General features: G+C 44.7%; 1 protein-coding gene across 1 annotated transcript in view; it reads left to right on the top strand.

Annotated features, from left to right (window-relative positions):
* The window catches only part of NID2 (nidogen 2), a 251,912-nt gene that overhangs the window by 146,396 nt on the left and 87,045 nt on the right, over positions 1-18,471 (top strand). Inside the window, exons 10-12 of the mRNA XM_078659743.1 lie at positions 5,559-5,687; positions 11,935-12,078; positions 13,544-13,672. Of these exons, the coding sequence (XP_078515869.1) occupies positions 5,559-5,687; positions 11,935-12,078; positions 13,544-13,672 (402 nt within the window). The remainder of the gene's footprint in view (positions 1-5,558; positions 5,688-11,934; positions 12,079-13,543; positions 13,673-18,471) is intronic.

Here is an 18,471-nt window from a genome sequence, read left to right as displayed (position 1 = left end):
GCAGGGTGTTTAATGTAAAAGGTGGAACATTTACATATTCCAGCAGTAAAAACCTAAATTGTGGTTTTTACTGTGTAAAGGCTGGTAGTCCCATTGACAAGTACAGAGTTACAGGCTGGCATCCCTGTCCTGCTAACGTCAAATTGGGACTACTAAGGTTGGTACTGTTTAGTATCAAAGGAATCGGTGCATTAAAACCGATTTAATGGTTACATCGAATTTAATGTCACTGCTGGGTAAAAGTGCAACTTTAGAACTTTGCATTTAGGTTGCCCAAAGTTTCCAATGCCCGTTTACTGATGTACACAGGGCTAGTCCTGCAGACTGGTTTCTGCCCTGCTGGGGAAATGTGCTTATGACTCGCAGGAAAGGACCCAATAGGGGCCTGCATGGGAGAGAGGTGGTGCCTCCCTCCTACAGGAAGCCACATGGGTGTTAGCCCAAAAGGCAAGCTTCAAACGAGTAACCACCTTGAATGGCAAATGGGTAACACTTGGGAGAGGAGGCTGCTCTATTGGTTAGGCAGACAGGCTAGCAATGGGAACAGGAGAGGAGATCACAGTTGTCAAACGTTTTTTTCAAGGTATGTGTAGCTGCTTGGTAGTCACACCTCTTGGGGTGGGCTGAGGAGCTCCAAGTGTCGAGAAAGGGGTCTTGCCATGTTGCGAGTGGGCAGAATGGTGTATCCTGGGATAGCCAGAAACCACACTTCCCAGGAAGTGGTCATCAGGAGGGAGACAACCTGATAGTCCATTGGCTACCAACAGCATCCTACCCTGAAGGCATTTTCTGAAGATAAACAGGGCACCCCTGGCACCCAGAATTCCATTATCAACTGACTTGAAAGATGGACCGAAGAGCTGCTATGCTGCACCGAGTGACCAGCAAAGAGAGGCTGCACTGACTAGTACTGAACCTAGTGGCTACCGAAGAGAGGGGTTTTGCCTGCCATGTCCTGCTCAAGGAGAAGCCATCTCCAGAGTCCAGTGGAGACGAGAGAAGTCCAAGAGCCAGCTGACTGTTCGCAGCACAGGGACACAACAGCTGAAGAATACTGCTGGGGCAAGTTGTTAGATCAAAGTCTTAAAGTTGCTACCCCCGCCGCCATGCAGCACCAAGGACCAAGACCCGATGCACAGAGTTTCACCTGAGTTCGCTGAGCCTGGGAGTATTGTCGGAGAGTTGCTGGGACCCTCGAAGGGAAGTTATCAACCCAGGAAGGATTGGCCTATGACTGTGACAACAGGTCAGCCAGAATGGAGAGGACTTTGTGGGAAGTCAGTCCTGCATCCATGCAGAAAGACCCCATCGAACACGCTGCATCCACAGCATCCTTCGAGCCATTTTCAGCATCCTTCATCCCTTTCATCAGGACCACTCCATAGGAATCCATTGTAACTCCAATAAAGTGCCTGAAACTGCTGAAGGACTGCTTCTCCTGTGAAGGTAATTATTCTTGAAGACCGTGCTGGTCCCCCTGACTAACTCCCTGTCACAGTTGGTCACCCCAAGTACTTCTAACTGACCGCATTGACACATACCTATTTTTTCTTTACTAAGGTTTGTGTCCAATTTGTTGACTTTGCCAAGGTTTGTTCGCTGTTGAGGAAAATTGCTTTGATTTATTTTTTCTTGTAAAATCAATATCTCCAGAACCCTCTGATGGATCTTTTTTTATTCCAGTGTCTAAATTAGTATAAAAATACAGTCTCTTTTTATAAATTGGTGTGCGATTACTTGAGTGTCGTGTGGATTCTTCTTCAATTGTTTTGGTGCTGTTTAAATGTTTTACACTTGTTCCACTGTGTAAGCCTTGCTGCTCCATGTTATAGCTATAGAGGGTTGAGCTGAGGATTTTACTGACAAAACCTCCTGGCCTTAAAGAGGTCTGTAATTGTATTATACGGTGAGGTTGCACAACCACACCATATATACATCATATTTCCTCACATCCTCCATCTAGTGTTGGGTCCAGAATTTCTCTTCTAGTCTGTTTTTTTGTTGTTTGTTTGTGCCAGTCATTGAGGGCTATTTGTTGTTAGCTTTACCCCTTTCTTCTGGTGATGTCCGACATGTACCCGGAAAGCCCCGAAGCTCCAAAGTTGGGTCGGAAGGAGGATGGAGGAGCTCCCCGTCTTGCAAAATCGCACCAAGTTACCAGCGAAATTTGAGGAAAATTACAGAATTTGAGACTCCTAAAAAATGAAGAAAAGCAGACGGAAATATTGTGTTACTGGTTTCCATTTACCCAGTTACTCAAAGTCTTTTGGGAAGGAGTGCTCTCCTTAGAATTTGACTGCAGTACCGCCACAAATGTGCACAGAAAGATAGCCATGAAGTTTGCAACTTGTTCTTTCCAGAAGATAACAGCACCGAAGGCTACGAGACCTTCACCAAATTTCTGCCCAAATCCTTAAAGATATAGAAGCAGGGGTGGGCACCTTAAGCCATGACTCAGTCTCATCAGAAGAAAGCTCTGCTCAGACATCCGGTTATCCAGCTATGATGAATACAACACAGTGAAGACCAAACTCTCAGGAGAAGGCTCTGACACAGAAGATGGACATTGGCATTGAGAGACTGAATGTTGCGAGTAAGGCGTCAAGAGGGCGAACCCTACAAACGCCCACATGTAACAGCGCATAGGCATGCCAGAGGACAGACATTCAAAATGTACTCCTAAGTCCCCTGACTCTGAAACATTCGATACTTTGGTGTCCCAGACACAGAGAGCCCCACAGGTCCATGGCAAAGGACACTTCAGGAAAACCATCAGACACCACTTCAATGCAAAAGAGTGTTTGAGAAGTCAAAGGAAGAGGATAATGAAGGAAAAGGAAATTCTTGATGCCGAAGAGATCAACACTGACCCTCGATGCTGATCATCATGTGCTTGAAATCGAACACAAGAACGGGTGCAATTGAGAAATAGTAGGCCCTTTACTAAAGAGAAGGATTTTGATGAGTTCTTGAAAGCATTCCGTATCCTTTCAAGATCAGAAGAGCTCAGATGTTGAGGAATAACAGGGCGCTTAATGCCCTGACCATGCTGGAACGATGCAACGAAAAACTACAAAACCGAGAAACTGCAGTTCTTACAGCTGAGAGGTGCTGTGTGTGGGGAGTGGTGTGGTGAAGAGAAAGAGATGCAAGGAAATGCATGCAGGATGGAATGGGAGTGTGCTGACGAGAAAAGAGATGAGGTTTGAGATATGCATGTGGAGAATTTCAGAAAGATCTTGGAGAGAAAAAGGATGTTGAGTTTTTAACTAAATGGGCAAATACAGAGGGAAATGGTGTGAAAGAAGGAACGGGAGTGTTTGAGACCTCTTGAATACCACTGACCCTTCCACAGACCTTAGGAATGTTTAAAACATGCTCCTATTTTCAGAACTGAAACATTTTCAACTCAAATTATTCACACAAAAACATTGTTACATATTTATCTGATATGGCTAATAAGCATAGGCAAAGCCAATTGGGTGGACAATTTTAGGTGAGGTCTATTATTGTGTGATATTTCCGGATGCAATAACAGAAAACTCACAGGGAGGCATCTAAATTCTGGTTGGCGATCATGCTATATGATGAACAGAATTTTAGTTTACTTGTTTTGAGCCTCACCTCCATTACATATGCCAAGCCACTTGGTTCCTAGTTACATTTGAGACAAGGCCATTTTAGAGACGGACCCCATTTTTTCCTCCTACTTAAAGCCCTGCATGTGTCCTCCAAGGAATGAGTGAGGCTGAGGCACCTTTGAAGTTATGTGCTTCCACGTGAATACTCCGAAGGAGCAGGCAGCAGGTTCACCATTGATCCATGCTGCAGCCATAGTGCCACCAATGCGCAATAACCGCTTTTTTGTGTTATTCAAGACTCTGCATTTCTCAGTCATGCAGAATGTCTGGTGATGGCTGGTAAATGACAAAACACATTTCTGATTCTCTAGGTTGTGAAGGCAGAGCAAGTAACCCTGAGCTGTAGAGGCTAAACTATGTCAATCTCTAGCACCACGGATAATACTTCAAAAAGACAGGAGACGGCGTGGCCAACTGGCTAGGGCGGTCGATCTTCAATCTGGGGAACCGGGCTTGAGTCTCGGCAATAACTGACGCTCAACATCCTGGGATTCTGGGCAAATCACTTAATCTCCCCGTGCCTAACAAAATTAATGTGTACTTGTGTAAACGCGAATGGTGCTCATGTAGAGCGCTCTGATAAATTAGGGTGAACTCCGGAGAAAAATATTACTTTTGAAGGGATGAAGGCTTTTGAAACTGGAGAGTATGACGAACGGTGGAACTAAAATGAATAAATGAAAAATCCAACATTCTCGAATCAACCCCTTCCTCGCCCCATACAAACAAATACACACACACACGCACGCACGCAACCACGCACACGCACGCACGCAACCACACACACAACCACACACACACACACACACACACACACACACACACACACACACTCACTCACACGCGTCTCGTGGTATTTTGTCAGTTACTGCTACTGCTATAAACGTTTTCAATAGTACTTGAATGGTGCCCCAAAGGATGAGGGGCGAAGGGGGCACACAATAGAGTGCCACTTATTGGACGCATGCCTACAAACAGCCCTGCATTTCCTGAGATTCCTTGATTCCGTTCTACTGGTACCGAGCTAGGAAAACCGCGCATAAGTAAAACCAGGGCCGGGCTTCAGCCTGGGTGAGGTGGGCCAGCGTCCGGGGCGCCAACCTTCAGATAAGCACCGACGCCGTCTGCTGCAGCCTCCCACCAGCCTGGTTCAAAAGAAAAGTATGTTAACTAGGTTTATGAAGTATGCTTTTCTCCTTGTTATTTCTACCCTCGCCTTCCCCATCCCCCTTCTATTTCCCAAACAGGATGACAATTAGACATTGTGTTTTGCCCAAGGCGCTATCTGAGCAATGCCAGCTCTGAGGAAAAGAAACCTTTTTCTTTTCACGTGCACTGCTTTGCCCATGGCATTTGTGTGAATAGCCTTCACCTTCAAGCTTTCTTTCAATCTTTTTACCAGATTTCAATTTTTTTCTTTGCAAACATGTTTATGATGCTGCTTGGAACTAGTTGGATTGTATACCATACGCTCCATTCTTCTTGCCTTCTAGCCCTTTAATGTTTTTCTGTTGAGACCTAGCTATTTGACCAATGCCCGGTGGAGCTACCTGATAGCTGAAGAGGAGATGGGCTGCGGATTCCCCCTCGGCTGTCATCTACCCAGCCGGACCTTGGGCAGACTTTCCCTTCGTCTCTCCATTGTATCTGTACCCTACCCCCTTACCCTTCTCACTCCATTTTCCTTTTCTTCTATGCTCCTTAAATGTTTTTACAGGTATCATTGGTAATATGTAACTGATGTAAGTTTGCAACTATGTGGAACCTTATGTAAAGCGCTCTGATACCTTTGGGTCTAGCCAGCGCTATATAAAACTCTTTAAATAAATAAATACTGCTCATAGGATCAACTCATCCAAATGAGCATGAACACTATTTCGAAGAATCCATTTAAACGCTTCTGTTCATTTCATTTAGATATCGACGAATGTGCAACAGGCTTCAACAGATGTGGTGCCCATTCCCTGTGCCTCAACCTCCCGGGAAGCTTTAGGTGCGAATGTGAAGCTGGCTACGAGTTTGCTGCTAATGGATACACCTGTGTTTGTAAGTGCCGATCAGTTAAGCCTTGTAACTTATTTGCTGTGTCAGTTGTAAACTAAATAGTGTTACTTCCCATAGTACATCGCGGAAGAGTGCTTTTGGGGGAAAAAAAAGAATAAACTACTCCAAAGTATATCAGACTAACACAGTGTGAAAACCTAATTTGGTCTTGTTCGTGAAGTTAGCATCGAAATTAACATTGCTTCAAGAATTGTGGTCTGCCCTTATCAGTTGTAGGTTTCTATCGCCTCCTTCACAACCGGACTCTTTAAGTTTTTCATTTCTTCTGCTTTTTTCCCAAAATATTTTTGACCCATTGCTTTAAGAAACTCTAGTGAATAGTTGTGATCAATTAAACAGACTTTTAGATTTGCACTCTAATATGCCCTTTTCCAAAAAAAGGTTAGAAATAACATTAGATTGTTTGAGTTGCTATTTACTGATTTGTAAGATATTCGGTTCTAGCAGCAATTGTGATGAATTCGCATCTTGTGTTCTCCAGCGTTTTGAGGGAATCTTCTTCATTTTTTAGCTAAATTCTATGATTGTGGTTTTTCCAGAGCATCTTAGTGGCAGAAATACTTCAGTAGATAGCAACCACATGTCTCCAGGGCCAGTCCTTTATATGGGGGGAAAAAAGTGCAGGTACTCATTAAAATCAAGTGGGCGGGGCTAGGGGCGGTGCTAAGGGCAAGACATGATGATACATAATGATATATAACAGTAACTAAAAGCATAAAACATTCAATCACTTCAAAAGTGCAAAAGTATTTCCGCATACATACATATATAGATTTATAAACGATAATGAAAGTTAACAAGAAATACAGCAGATTTTGAACTCTGCACTAATTTGTGCTAAAATGCAATATTTAAGCCCCGATTTAAAAACTGAACAAATACCTGGTACATTTAACAGAAAAAAAAGTGCCAATCCTAACTTCAGCTGTCACGTCACCTTTTTACATCCCCCCCCCCTTCCTCTATGTTCATCATCTCGTTTCTCACTCAGCCAGATCCATTGCCAGCTGTCACGGGAGGTCATTTCTGGAGTGCGCCAGCGTTCCCTTCTATGCATTGCTCTTTGGGCATGGCTACTTTCACACCCATGGATCCCTCGCTGTTATGTAAATGCAGCGATTAGTTGATGTGGCACACAAAGGGAAGCAGCTCCTGCGCAGTAAAAAACAAACATGAAAAAAAAGGTAGATGATTGTGTTGAACTGCCACTCGCGTAAATGTGGCCAGAGCAGCGCCGGACAGGCTATTTCATGCACCTGACGGAGAGGGAGCTGGGGCGGGGTTATAAAGCATTTGTAGCAGAATGGACACGCTTAATCAACAGTGCAAGGTCTGGCTAGACCCTGCTCTGTTAATCACAGCGTGTGACGCAAGCCCTCTCAAACCCCTGCCGTGTGAGGAATTGCAAAGGGGCTCCTCTGGACTTTACCAGCGTCTCTGCAAAATTCGACTTCATGGCTCATTGTGATTGTGAGATCCGGAAGCAGAGCGCATCTGTCCTGCGGTGTAGGCGATACGGAACCTGAGCCTGCCGTGCCACCAATCAGGGTATCGGTACTCTCCCTGACTAAAGAAAAGTGCAGGCACTGAGGGCTAGAAAATTTGATAGTGCCGGTACTCCGTACCGGTGAGTACCGGCCCATTTAAAGCACTGTCCAGGGCACTAGATAGGTCTTGGCTAACTGACAAAACTGTTGGAGAGAGATGTTTAACATGGTTTCTAGGGAGGCACTGCCTTTTTTGCCTGTAGAAATAGTTTCTCGCTGCCATCTGATCAGTTAGCATTTCTTGCACTTCAGCTAAAGTCCACAACAATAACCTTTTGTGCTTAATCCAACCGAAGCTACTGAAAAAGAGCCTTCCGACCCCTGAATCCAGACAACAGGATATCTGAGGTTCCACATATGTTCAGCCTAGGTTCAATTATGACAATGACTTTGTTGAAAACAAAACACAACTTGTTTGGAAGTCTAAAGTCCAACTAGTCCTTAATACAAAATCGCAAGCAGCACAGTAATAGATCAGATAATTGTTATTTCAGTTGACCTGAGCCCTCGCTAGAAAATGGTGATATGGAGCACAGTGCTAAAATGCGTAGAAAACGTACCCAGTATATACATGTTTTCTCTCAATACAAGTGAAAAAGGATAATCGCATGAGAGAAACTTGTTATTTTGAGCGAAACCTTACCTAATGTGCAGGTGCCAGGCTCCCTCCCCTCCTTCTCCCAGCACTGAACGACTTTGAGGGGAAGATCTCATTCATAGGTACATTACGAGCCTAATTATTATCTGAAAATCCCACCTCCACTTGTGAGGTTACACTGTTAGGAAATGTGTAAGGTACATCCCTGAGCCCTATCCCAACACGAAAGTGAGGTTTTCTCCTCTGGCCAGGTTATCAAACAACTGAGAAAGCCAGGTGACGCTGCCTGATATTGGGTCTTGTTTTAAACGTGATATATTTGCTTTAAATTTATATTCAAACCTTTATTTAAAGGGGCTATCCAATACAGAGAAAAGAAAATTTCTCTATTCTCTATCCTTTGTCTCCAACAATAGGCAACCTAGAATGTTTGATGTGTGCTCGGGTTTTGAGACCTATTGTGACACCACTCCTCAGATGGCCCCTTTAAAGCAAAACTTGTAGTAGAAGGTTTTTCTCTGGAGAGAAAAATGTATCCTGTGTAGAAGAAGTTGCATGTGTAAATAAAATGCACACCATGTTTACTCATGCAGAAAGATGATACTAGATAAATATCTGCATGAGCGTGATGCCCTATTAGTACTCATGGAAATCTTAACTTTGGTTGGTGTCAATTACTAGTCCGTGGGATCACCACGAAACCCACAAAAGTTGTAGATCTAGTGCAAATGAGAAATGTTAGAAATGAGGGTCTCTAGTTGGCAGTGGGAGGTACCTTTGTCCAAATGAGGACCGTTGCTTCTAGTCCGCATACGGGGAATACACTTCTAAAATAACCCCTGCTCACCCTCTTGGTAGCTTGGCAAGAGCAGACAGACTTATCTCAGAGTCAGTGTGTAAAGCATTTGTGAACACATACAGTAATACAGTGAAAACACTACAAATGGACACTACACCAGTTTAGAAAAATAAGTAATCTTTATCTAAACCAAAACAAGACCAAACGACAAAAATCCACAATACTCTACTAAAAATATGATTCTTAAAAGGTAGAAACAGTTCTGTTCCCCAAAAATGTGGAATGCAACACTTTTACACAAAGTACCTTGGATGTGTAGAAAAATGCAAGCAAAAAGGGTTGCAGGGAAGGTGATGCGTCAGTTCCTTACACTCAGGGAAGGTGATGCGTTGGTTCCTCACTGCTGTGCATGGGAGGTGATGCGTTGGTTCCTTACCGGAAAAGAGCTGATGCGTCGGTTTCATACTGGGTGGGGAGGTGATGCGTCGGTTTCTTACTGCGTCCCCCAATGAAGCGACAGACTTGACGATTCGATGTGATGCGTGACTATCCGGTACGATGCGTTCGTTCTTCTCCAACCAGGCCTGTGTCCAAATCGGTGCGGTGATCTCGGACGTCGGAGATCGGTGAACAGGATTCGTTGCACGGCAGACACTTCAGCCGTGAGCAGGCATCGATGAGTCAGAAGTATTCTCTTGCATGCTGCGATGCGTCAGAAACAGGCAATGCATCGATTTTCCCAGTTCTTGAAGTTTCCAGTCCCACAACCACTTCCAGAGGCCCAGGACACTGGCAGGCACCTCTCGGCAGGTCAGAACGCCAAGCAAAAGAGTTCAGGGGGGACTAGGAGTGAAGTCTTTGTGTCCTTGAGACTTCAGAACAGGAGGCAAGCTCTATTTTAAGCCCTTGGAGATCTTCCTCAAGCAGGGGTCACAGCAAACAACAAATTGTTTCTCCTTTCCTTGGCAGAAAGTAGCCACTGCAGGCCAACCCCAGACAGCAAACAGCACAGAGGCAGTATTCCTCCTCTGTTTCTTCAGCTCTTCTCCTTGGCAAAGGTTCCTCTTGATTCCCTGAAGTGGTTTAAAAGTCTGGGGTCTGGGCCCCTCTTTTTATACAGTAAATCTTTGTTCTCTGTGGCAGAGAAGCTCTTTACCCAGCCAAAACCACCAGTTCGGTCCTCTCTGGTGCAGCTTCCTTGCAGGGGGTGGAGACAGCACTGTGCTTGGCAGACCAGGCCCATTCAGGTGTGAGAGAAATCTCCTCCCACTACTCTGAATGCAGCCCAGGTCTATTCAACCAAGTCCTGACTCACCCTGGAAAGGCAGGACACACCTCAGCACCCCAAGTGGCTGTCTGAACAGAATGCACATCCCCAGCCCCAGTCTCTCCAAAGCCAGACAGTCAATACACAACCTAGCAGAGGCACACTGGATGGCTTGAAAATACTTACTTTCTAAAAGTGTCATTTTCAAACCCAGAATGTAAAAAAAAACCTCAGTAAAAGATGCATCTCAACATTGTGAGTTCAGGCATATCAAACGTTATTTTCCTATTTAGTTCTCAAGACAGTAATGCTCAGAAAATGTTATGAGCCAACTCCCCATTCTATCCTATGGGGACAGATAGCCTTACAATAGTGAAAGTGAAAAACTTTTTCACTATCAGAACATGACACAGACATCACACATCATGTCATACCTTTGACAAACACTGCACCTTGCCCACAAGGGTACCTTGGGCCTACCTTAGCAGTGACTAACATGTAAAAAAAGGGAAGGATAGGTCCTGGCAAGTGGATGCACTGGCCAGTTCGATATGGCAGTACTAGACTGCACATTGGCTCTGCAATGGCAGGCTTGAGTTACGTTTACAGGCTGCCTGTGTGGGTGGCACAATCAGTGCTGCAGGCCTACTAGCAGAATTTGATTTACAGGCCCTGATCACACACAGTGCACTGTACTAAGGACTGACTAATAAATCAAATCATGGACTCACCAATCCATTACAATAATTGTCAAAGAGAGCACTTGCACTTTGGCACTGAACAGCAGTGGCAAAGTGCCCAAACCATCTAGATCAGCAAAAACAAAGTCCAACACACAGCGAAAACACTGGAAGTAAAGGCAAAAATACAGGGAAGACCAACGCCAATGATGCCAGGTCTAACCAGAACATTTGCGATTATTAAATTCCCAACTTTTAACAATGTATGTAATTGAGTAAAAACCGAAGAGAAGAAAAATGTTGGTTAGAAAACGTATACGAAGAACCCATTCAAGTTGTTCCTGCTTGACAGTGAAGTGGCTTGTCATGCATACAGAGCATTATACCTAATACTTGCAGTGTTTAAATGCTAATTTGAATTTGAGTATATTTGTACAAATAACAAAAGACTAACATTAATGCAGTTGTAAGACATACAACAAAAGGCTGCTTGATTTAAATTTTTACAATGACACAGTTGTAGACATAAGATATTGTGATATTTAAAAGTCTGTGGTCTGGGGCCCGCTTAGACTTTTCAAACAGCCTCTTCTTAGGACTCCCAGCAGGTCTTTTGAGAAGACTACAACTGGGCCAGAACCAGGCGGCCAGACTTATCTGGAAACAACCAAAATGGCAATCTATTAGACCTGGCCTGGAAAAGCTACACTGGCTTCCGGTAGCTCAAAGAGTGGCCTTTAAAACCGGATGCATCACCTTCAAAGCTCTACAGAACAAAGGCCCCAATTTTATCAGGGAGCTAGTGTCAAAATATGTCCCTTCACGGAACCTCCGTTCCGCTCACAAGGCACTAGTAATTGTACCTCGGTTGAAAAGGAAACGACAGGGTGGCAGCTGCTTTCACCACCTAGCGGCCTCCCTCTGGAACTCCTTACCACTGTCGATCAGACAGAGCCAGGATTTCCTGATATTCAGACAGACCTTAAAGACCTGGCTTTCAAAAACAGGCCTACCATTAGAGTATTATTTTGTGTTTATACTACCCTCTTCGATAGCGCCATGAAGCCCATGGGCGTACGAGCGCTTTAAAAATATATATTAACATAACATATTTGTATTAGAGATTTTTCTTACTTTTCGAGCATGTGCTAACTGTAAAATATGTGCCTCAAAGTGCATAGGACATTTATGATAAATTGATGTTAGTCCCCAAGACACTGACATGTGGCGTTGAGGCTCTGATGGATTGTTATTGACTTCTAAGCTTAAAGATTTAATTGAATACCATTTTTACCTCTCACCTTCCAGGTGTAGTAATATTATAACATCTGCTTTCAGTGACCCCCCCACCAACAAATCCCTGTGAAGACAGACGCAATAACTGTGCTGCTCCTGATGTAGCACAGTGCATCTTCCATGGTGACGGTACCTTCCGATGTGTTTGTCGTCCTGGATATTCGGGTAACGGGTATCAATGCACAGGTAAGCAATCCATGAGTTAACCCATTTCACTATTTTGTTTCTTTCAACATTGTAAGCAATATTTACTAAGTACTAAATCAAGGCAAGAAGCAATATATCTCTGTTCCACCTGCATATGATTTTCTTATTACTGCATGAGTTTATTATTTAAAAAAAATGCTTAAATGTATACTTTTGTAGATCACCGACTATTGAAATAGCTTCCGTTGTCCTTCTAGATAAGTGTACTGTTAAGATTGCCCTATCACGCTGGAGTTGGTTCCGCTAAGCACAATAGAGAGCTGTGGGTCTTGTTGTCCTGTATTTGTTCTGAAATTTCAATAAAGAGATTTAAACCATAAAATATTTAAAGAAAGTAAATATGAATGATACATAAGATACATTACAGCACCTTTTGCGTGGTCCATCCATCAAGTGTCCCGACATGGTCAAAGGAATAATAGAGACACACTGCACAGACAGCAGGGTCACTAGAATTCCACAGCAGGAAAGGACCAAATTATGTGGGAGTCTTAATTAAATTACGCAGTAAGAAAAGGCAAATAATGCTACACATTTATTGATTAATTATTTTGACATTTTTCCCCATCTTAGCATTGCCTTAGCAAAGGTTTCACCTCATTAGCTCCACTTTCACACCCATTTATGGCAATAAGCCTCTGAAAGATGACCAGTCAACTCTTGCACAGGGCCTTCCGCTGCACAGCAAAACGTGTTGCAGTGCTAGAAATAGTTTTTAGTCTTCAAATTATGCAGCAGATCCTGGACTGTGGCGAATGCGTCAAATTGATTATTTTGAAACAAAACGTGGCCACAGAAGTGCATAATTCCAGTAGCCCTGATATATTTATATATCAAAAGTTAGTGAAGCCATGTTAGCTTTGTTTTCAACACCTCAAGTCCTATTAATGTTGGGAATAAAAATCGAGAAAAAAAAATCACTGAAATTCAAAAGATAAGATTAGAAGCACAATCCATAACTCCCCGAACAACCATGCTAACCGTAACTGCCACTTTCATGACATCACCCTTATGGAACAGACGTAGTTACAAATGTAAATAATCTTAGAGGTGAGTACATATCACATTAGCCTTTCCACATTGATTAGACCTTGCTGCCAGCTTTCCTTGTGCACCACCGAATGATGCATGCAGCAGAGGTTGGCCACAGCGCCTGATCTATGACCAGGCCCTGATTTCATTTCTTTATTTTTTTTAACAGTTCTCGGATACCAAAATAGGACTCATGATGCTTACTAGCTTATACATCCATTTTATATATATACGAGAGCACTGTCAGTTTTCATTTTAACACTGCGTCTTGATCATATCTATTGTTGGCTTCATGATTTAGTCCCAGCCCACCAGTAAAGTTGTTTGTGTTTGAGTCCAGAACTACAAGTAAATCCTTATTTTGGTCAGAAGGCTTTAAACCAACTTTATCAGCTTTTTCCTTTCTTGGTAGACGTAGATGAATGTGTATTGGGACTAGACAGATGTGGTCCAAACTCTTTGTGTCAGAACTTACCAGGAAGATACCGATGTAATTGCCAACCAGGCTACCAGCTACACACAGATGGGCACTCTTGTGTTGGTGAGTTATGTTACTTCTAATGATGAATGAATGTAGAAACATTTATTTTAAAGCCGGGCTTTGTTGTATGAACAGTACAGTGTTGTCATAAAAAGAGTGATTGCTTTTTTCGAACCCAGATCCCCAGGCCCGAGGTCGAGCGCCTTAGCCGTTAGGCCAACCCCTCTCCCCATGACCTCGGGCCTGGGGATCTGGGTTCGAGTCTCGGTAACGACGCCAAAAACCCCCTGTGATTCTGGGCAAATCACTTAATCTCCCCGTGCCTAAAATGAAAGTGTGTCCTCATGTAACGTAACTGGTGCTATGTAAGGCGCTCTGATAACTGATTCAGTTCGGTTCTAGTTCGCGCTATATAAAACTCTGCAAAAAAAAAAAAAACTCTGAGAAGACCTGCGTGGCTAAGAGTGTCAGGCTTTAAATAGTATGTGAAAGCCTCAGTCAGAAATAGCGTTTCACAGGGAAGAGTCTCTTCGGCAACACAGTGGATGATGCACTGCAATGCATAAAGGGTACAATGAGAGTGCAAAGGCATTGGGGCTTTGCAAATTTAGCAAAGGCCCAATACCTTTGCACTCTTTGTCCCCTTTATGCATTGCAGTGTGTCATCCACTGTGTTGCCGAAGAGACTCTTCCCTGTGAAAGGCATATTTCTGACTGAGGAGTCCTCTTTGAGGAGGAATTACACCCAGGAAAAGAATGCCCACACGTGGAGGCTAACAACGGTTCACATTGCACAGCACCTTCACACCACAAAGTGGCATATCAAGCACAATATTGCAGTGGTAGTGCTTTTCTTTATACAGGCTTACATTCGATGGGCGATCCAGAGCAAGAGAAATCGCCCCATGGTTCCTCCAGCAAGTGAGTTGCCTAGAGGGGTCCTCCTACTTAAAACACCTATAGATGGCAGGATCGGAGGTTTCACTCAAGGGTAAAAGAAGATCACCTCCAATGAATGGATATTGAACATAATTCAGCATAGTAATTGTAGGAAAGTGCACCTTTTCGACGTTGTCTCCCCACGTTTTGCCTCGTAATTGATGCAATTTTGACAGAAGTGATCTGGGTTCTTGCTATCCAGGTCTCCATTGCCAGTTCTCTTTCCCTAAAACTGTGCAATTGTTCCCCCAATTGGCAATACCTTTAGTACCCATGTAAGCCCCTAGTAAATGGTACCCCTGGTACCTAGGGCACGGGTACTAAATAGTCCATAATTGCTGCAGCATGTACTGTGCCACCCGAAGAGACCCCCCACCACACTCATGCAGACTGCCATTGCAGACTCCCTGACATGGTGCAGACAAAAGTGAGGACACAACACAACATGGCACACCTCCTGTGTGCCATGCCTGCAGACACTGCATGCAATATATGTAACTTACCCCTACACCAGGCATTGCAGCCCTAAGGCAGGGTGCATTATAGTAGATGTTAGGACATATTTGCAATAGCAATTATATGCCTCTGTGATGTCCAAGTAGATTATTTGTCATTGCCAGTGAACAGGGAAGCCATCTAGAGTGTATATATACCGGACACTGGTCAATAAGAGTGCCCCTGCTCCATGATGGCTTCACTAAACCAAGACTGTTTAGTATCAAACATCTCATACTAATAAACTCACACTGATTCCAGTGATGGACTTAATAATGCATGCACCTAGTGGGTACCTTGGAGGTGGGGGCATTTGAGAGTTACATCGTTACATGTCATATAATAAACAAAAAACAAAATGGCAATTAGCCTGCAGCAAATATGTTTCCGGTTAAGAAAGTAATGGTCATTGTTTTTATTGTTGTTTTCTAGAGTGACCCCCGACGAAGGGCGCTTGCAGCCCGAAATGCATTGGGTAATTTTAATAAACACACTGCCTTGGACGAATCTGCACTAGTCTTATTTTTGCTAGAGGTCTGGTTGGACACAGCGTGAATAATAGAAACTTGGAAAATGGCATACTATTCCGAGTGCAGATTTAAGGAAAAAGTTAAAGCAAAAAAGAAGGTTTAAATATGATGGTTTAAATTGATTAACAAGGAAGAATATTCAGTTTGAAATGAGGTTAAAATGTTTGCCATGTTGGCGCGATTAGCAGTGCAGTTGATTGGGGCGAGAGGACGCCCCTTTCTCTTGAGGTTACCACCTTGGAGGTACCCCATGAAACCTACTAGTCCACTAGCGTGCTGGCTAACTGGTCCAGCCCAGCCTGCCACCACAGAAGCGTTTCTGAGCCCCCAGGAGGGGAGAGCCTGCTCTCAGAAGTCGGGAACAATGCCTCCTCTGGCAGGAGGTGCATACACCTCCTCCACTCCAAACAGGATGGCTAGCAATGAGCATATCAAGGCCAGAGGCTTCAAAGCCATGCCACCTTTGATATGCAATCCCAGCATCCCCCAGACCTGGGAGATGCCACCCCTGACCTGAGGACCATTTGGCTCCAGGACATGTGGGAAATTAGTATGCGAAGTAGGCATGGAACATACTCGGGTCAGTCACACCCCTAAGGTGAGCTACCTGATGTGCTCCAACCCAGGAACATTTGTATTTATGAAACTGGGACAGGGATATGCCCTCTTCCCACAGGAAGTGGTTATATAGGGGGCATAATTACCCCAAGGGTAGGTAGCACATTGGCTGGACTCCACTACCCTACATTTAGTATTTAGGGGCTCTCTGAATACAGGACTCGAGATCCTGACTGAAAAGAAGAACAGAACACTGAAGAGCCAACACCCGCAAGAACTGAAGACTGCTGCAGACCTTTGGCGCCAAACCATGTATGCCGCGCAGAGACTCGACACTTGCAAAGACCTAACTCGTCTTGCAGCTGTGCAGCCTCAACAAGCCCCAGAGGGTTGCCAGCTCTTTGCCCAGCAGCCAGCATCTCCCTTGGAGTAGAGGAGCTACTCCCCTGCAGCCTCCGACCGTGACGTCCGGTTTAAATAAGCTGCTTTCCACCAGGTCCACCAAGCAGTAACCACCCAAGAGAAGGTCAGCATATTCAAGGAAATCCGTCTTCCTCCCAAGCCTGAAGACGCCAAGACCTCCACGAGCCATCTTGCATCGATTCCCGGAGTACCGGTTCCTGCCACAACCAAAGCTTGTCGAAAGTTAAGTCTGTACTGCAACTACAGCACCGTCGACCAGCCGAGGAGGGACGTCGGCACCTCAGAGGCCAGCACCGAGAATGGCCCAGCTGTCCTGTTTTTGTCCCCCATGTTGGTCCTGACCAACACCAGTGAGCACCTTGATGCCGAGAGCCAGCCAACCACAAACATTCTGTGCTCCCAGGACCCTCATGACCCGAGCCCCAATTAGAAGCTCCTGGACTTCTCCCCAAGTACCCCATACAGCCTATTTCTAGGTGGCCTCTCTTCCCTTCTCCCGAGTAGCGTGCAAGGCTACCAACCCGCCCAACACCTCTGCACCCGGATTCACTAGGGCATGTGCGATCGATCTGGTATGATAGTGGGCTATTCAGAGAAGGATAACACTAATGACAATACACCTACCAGAGGTGCAGAACACAGAGGTGGACTGGCTAAGCGGACAGGCAAATGCCTCCGACAAGTGGGAACTAAAGCACCAACAAGTGGAGATAATCCTCCAAAGGTGGTGCACAGCACACATAGCTCTCTTCACAACTGAAGAAAATGCTAAAGCTTCACATGCAGGTATCCACATCACCGGTCACGAGGGGGAATCCCCTTTTGATAGATTGGTCATGGAATTTTGCCTATACCTTTATCCCAATTTTATAGATATCTTAGATGCAACAGAAATGCAAGCAATAGCCAATGACTCATCTTAATAGCACCCTAATGGGCCAGACACACATGGTTATGAGGCTAGCAGACCATAAGAACTTGTCGAAAACACAAAGGGGTCAGGTATACCATCTGGAACCATCTTCCCTTATCCTGCTGAGTATCTAGAGTTTGGTCACGTGGGTCTACCAATATTTGCCTAGGAGGTCCTCAAAGAGGCCAGAAGGTTTACCACAAGGAAGTGTGACATTACAAAATGGAGTAGGTTCATAGTCTGGTGTATCAGGAAGGGGCTTAGCAACAGCTGGGCACAAGCCACTCCTGTAATCAGGTACCTCACTAATCTACTATATGAGGGACTTTCATAAGACTCCCTCTAGCTACATTTGCCAGCCATACTGCTGTACACAAGGTGAATAATAGTAAGATTTTATTTGCTGCACATCAGTCATCAAAACATTGCTTGAGGAAGCCAAGCTAATAGCCCCAACACCAATATGGAACCTACATCTTGTACTATCTCAACCCATGAAACCATCTTTTGAGCCTATGCATAATATAAATGTGGGAAAGTGCCCCCTTTCTGCATGGTTGCCACCACTTTTTGCTGAACTGTCTGATGTGCTTTGACTGAGTGTGCCCTGGGCTCCTGCTAATCAGGCACCCAGGGCCAATGTTCTTTCCTTAAAATTGCATTGAAACCAAAACCCTATTGGCATCCCTGGCCATAGGTCAGCCCCTGGTGAATGGTACCACAGGTACCCAGGGCACTGTGACCAGGTACGGCCTCTAAGGGCTTATTGTGCCACCCTTGGAGGTCATGTACCTTTACACTCACACTGCCTTTGCAGGCTGCGTGCCTTGGTGCAGAACAAAGTCAAGAGTCGACATGGCACACATCCCTGTGTGACATCCCTGTGTGACATGTATACAACCCACTGCCCTGGCATAGATCAGTCACCCCTCTAGCTGGGTGCACTATACCAGTGGTGAGGGTACAGGTGCATGAGCCCTGTACCCCTACAGTGTCTAAGT

Source organism: Lissotriton helveticus, chromosome 9 (genome assembly GCF_964261635.1).
Source record: "Lissotriton helveticus chromosome 9, aLisHel1.1, whole genome shotgun sequence".
In the NCBI taxonomy this organism is placed as follows: Eukaryota; Metazoa; Chordata; class Amphibia; order Caudata; family Salamandridae; genus Lissotriton; species Lissotriton helveticus.
The sequence above is the reverse complement of the archived record's forward strand: the minus strand, read 5'-3'. Positions and strand labels throughout refer to the sequence as shown.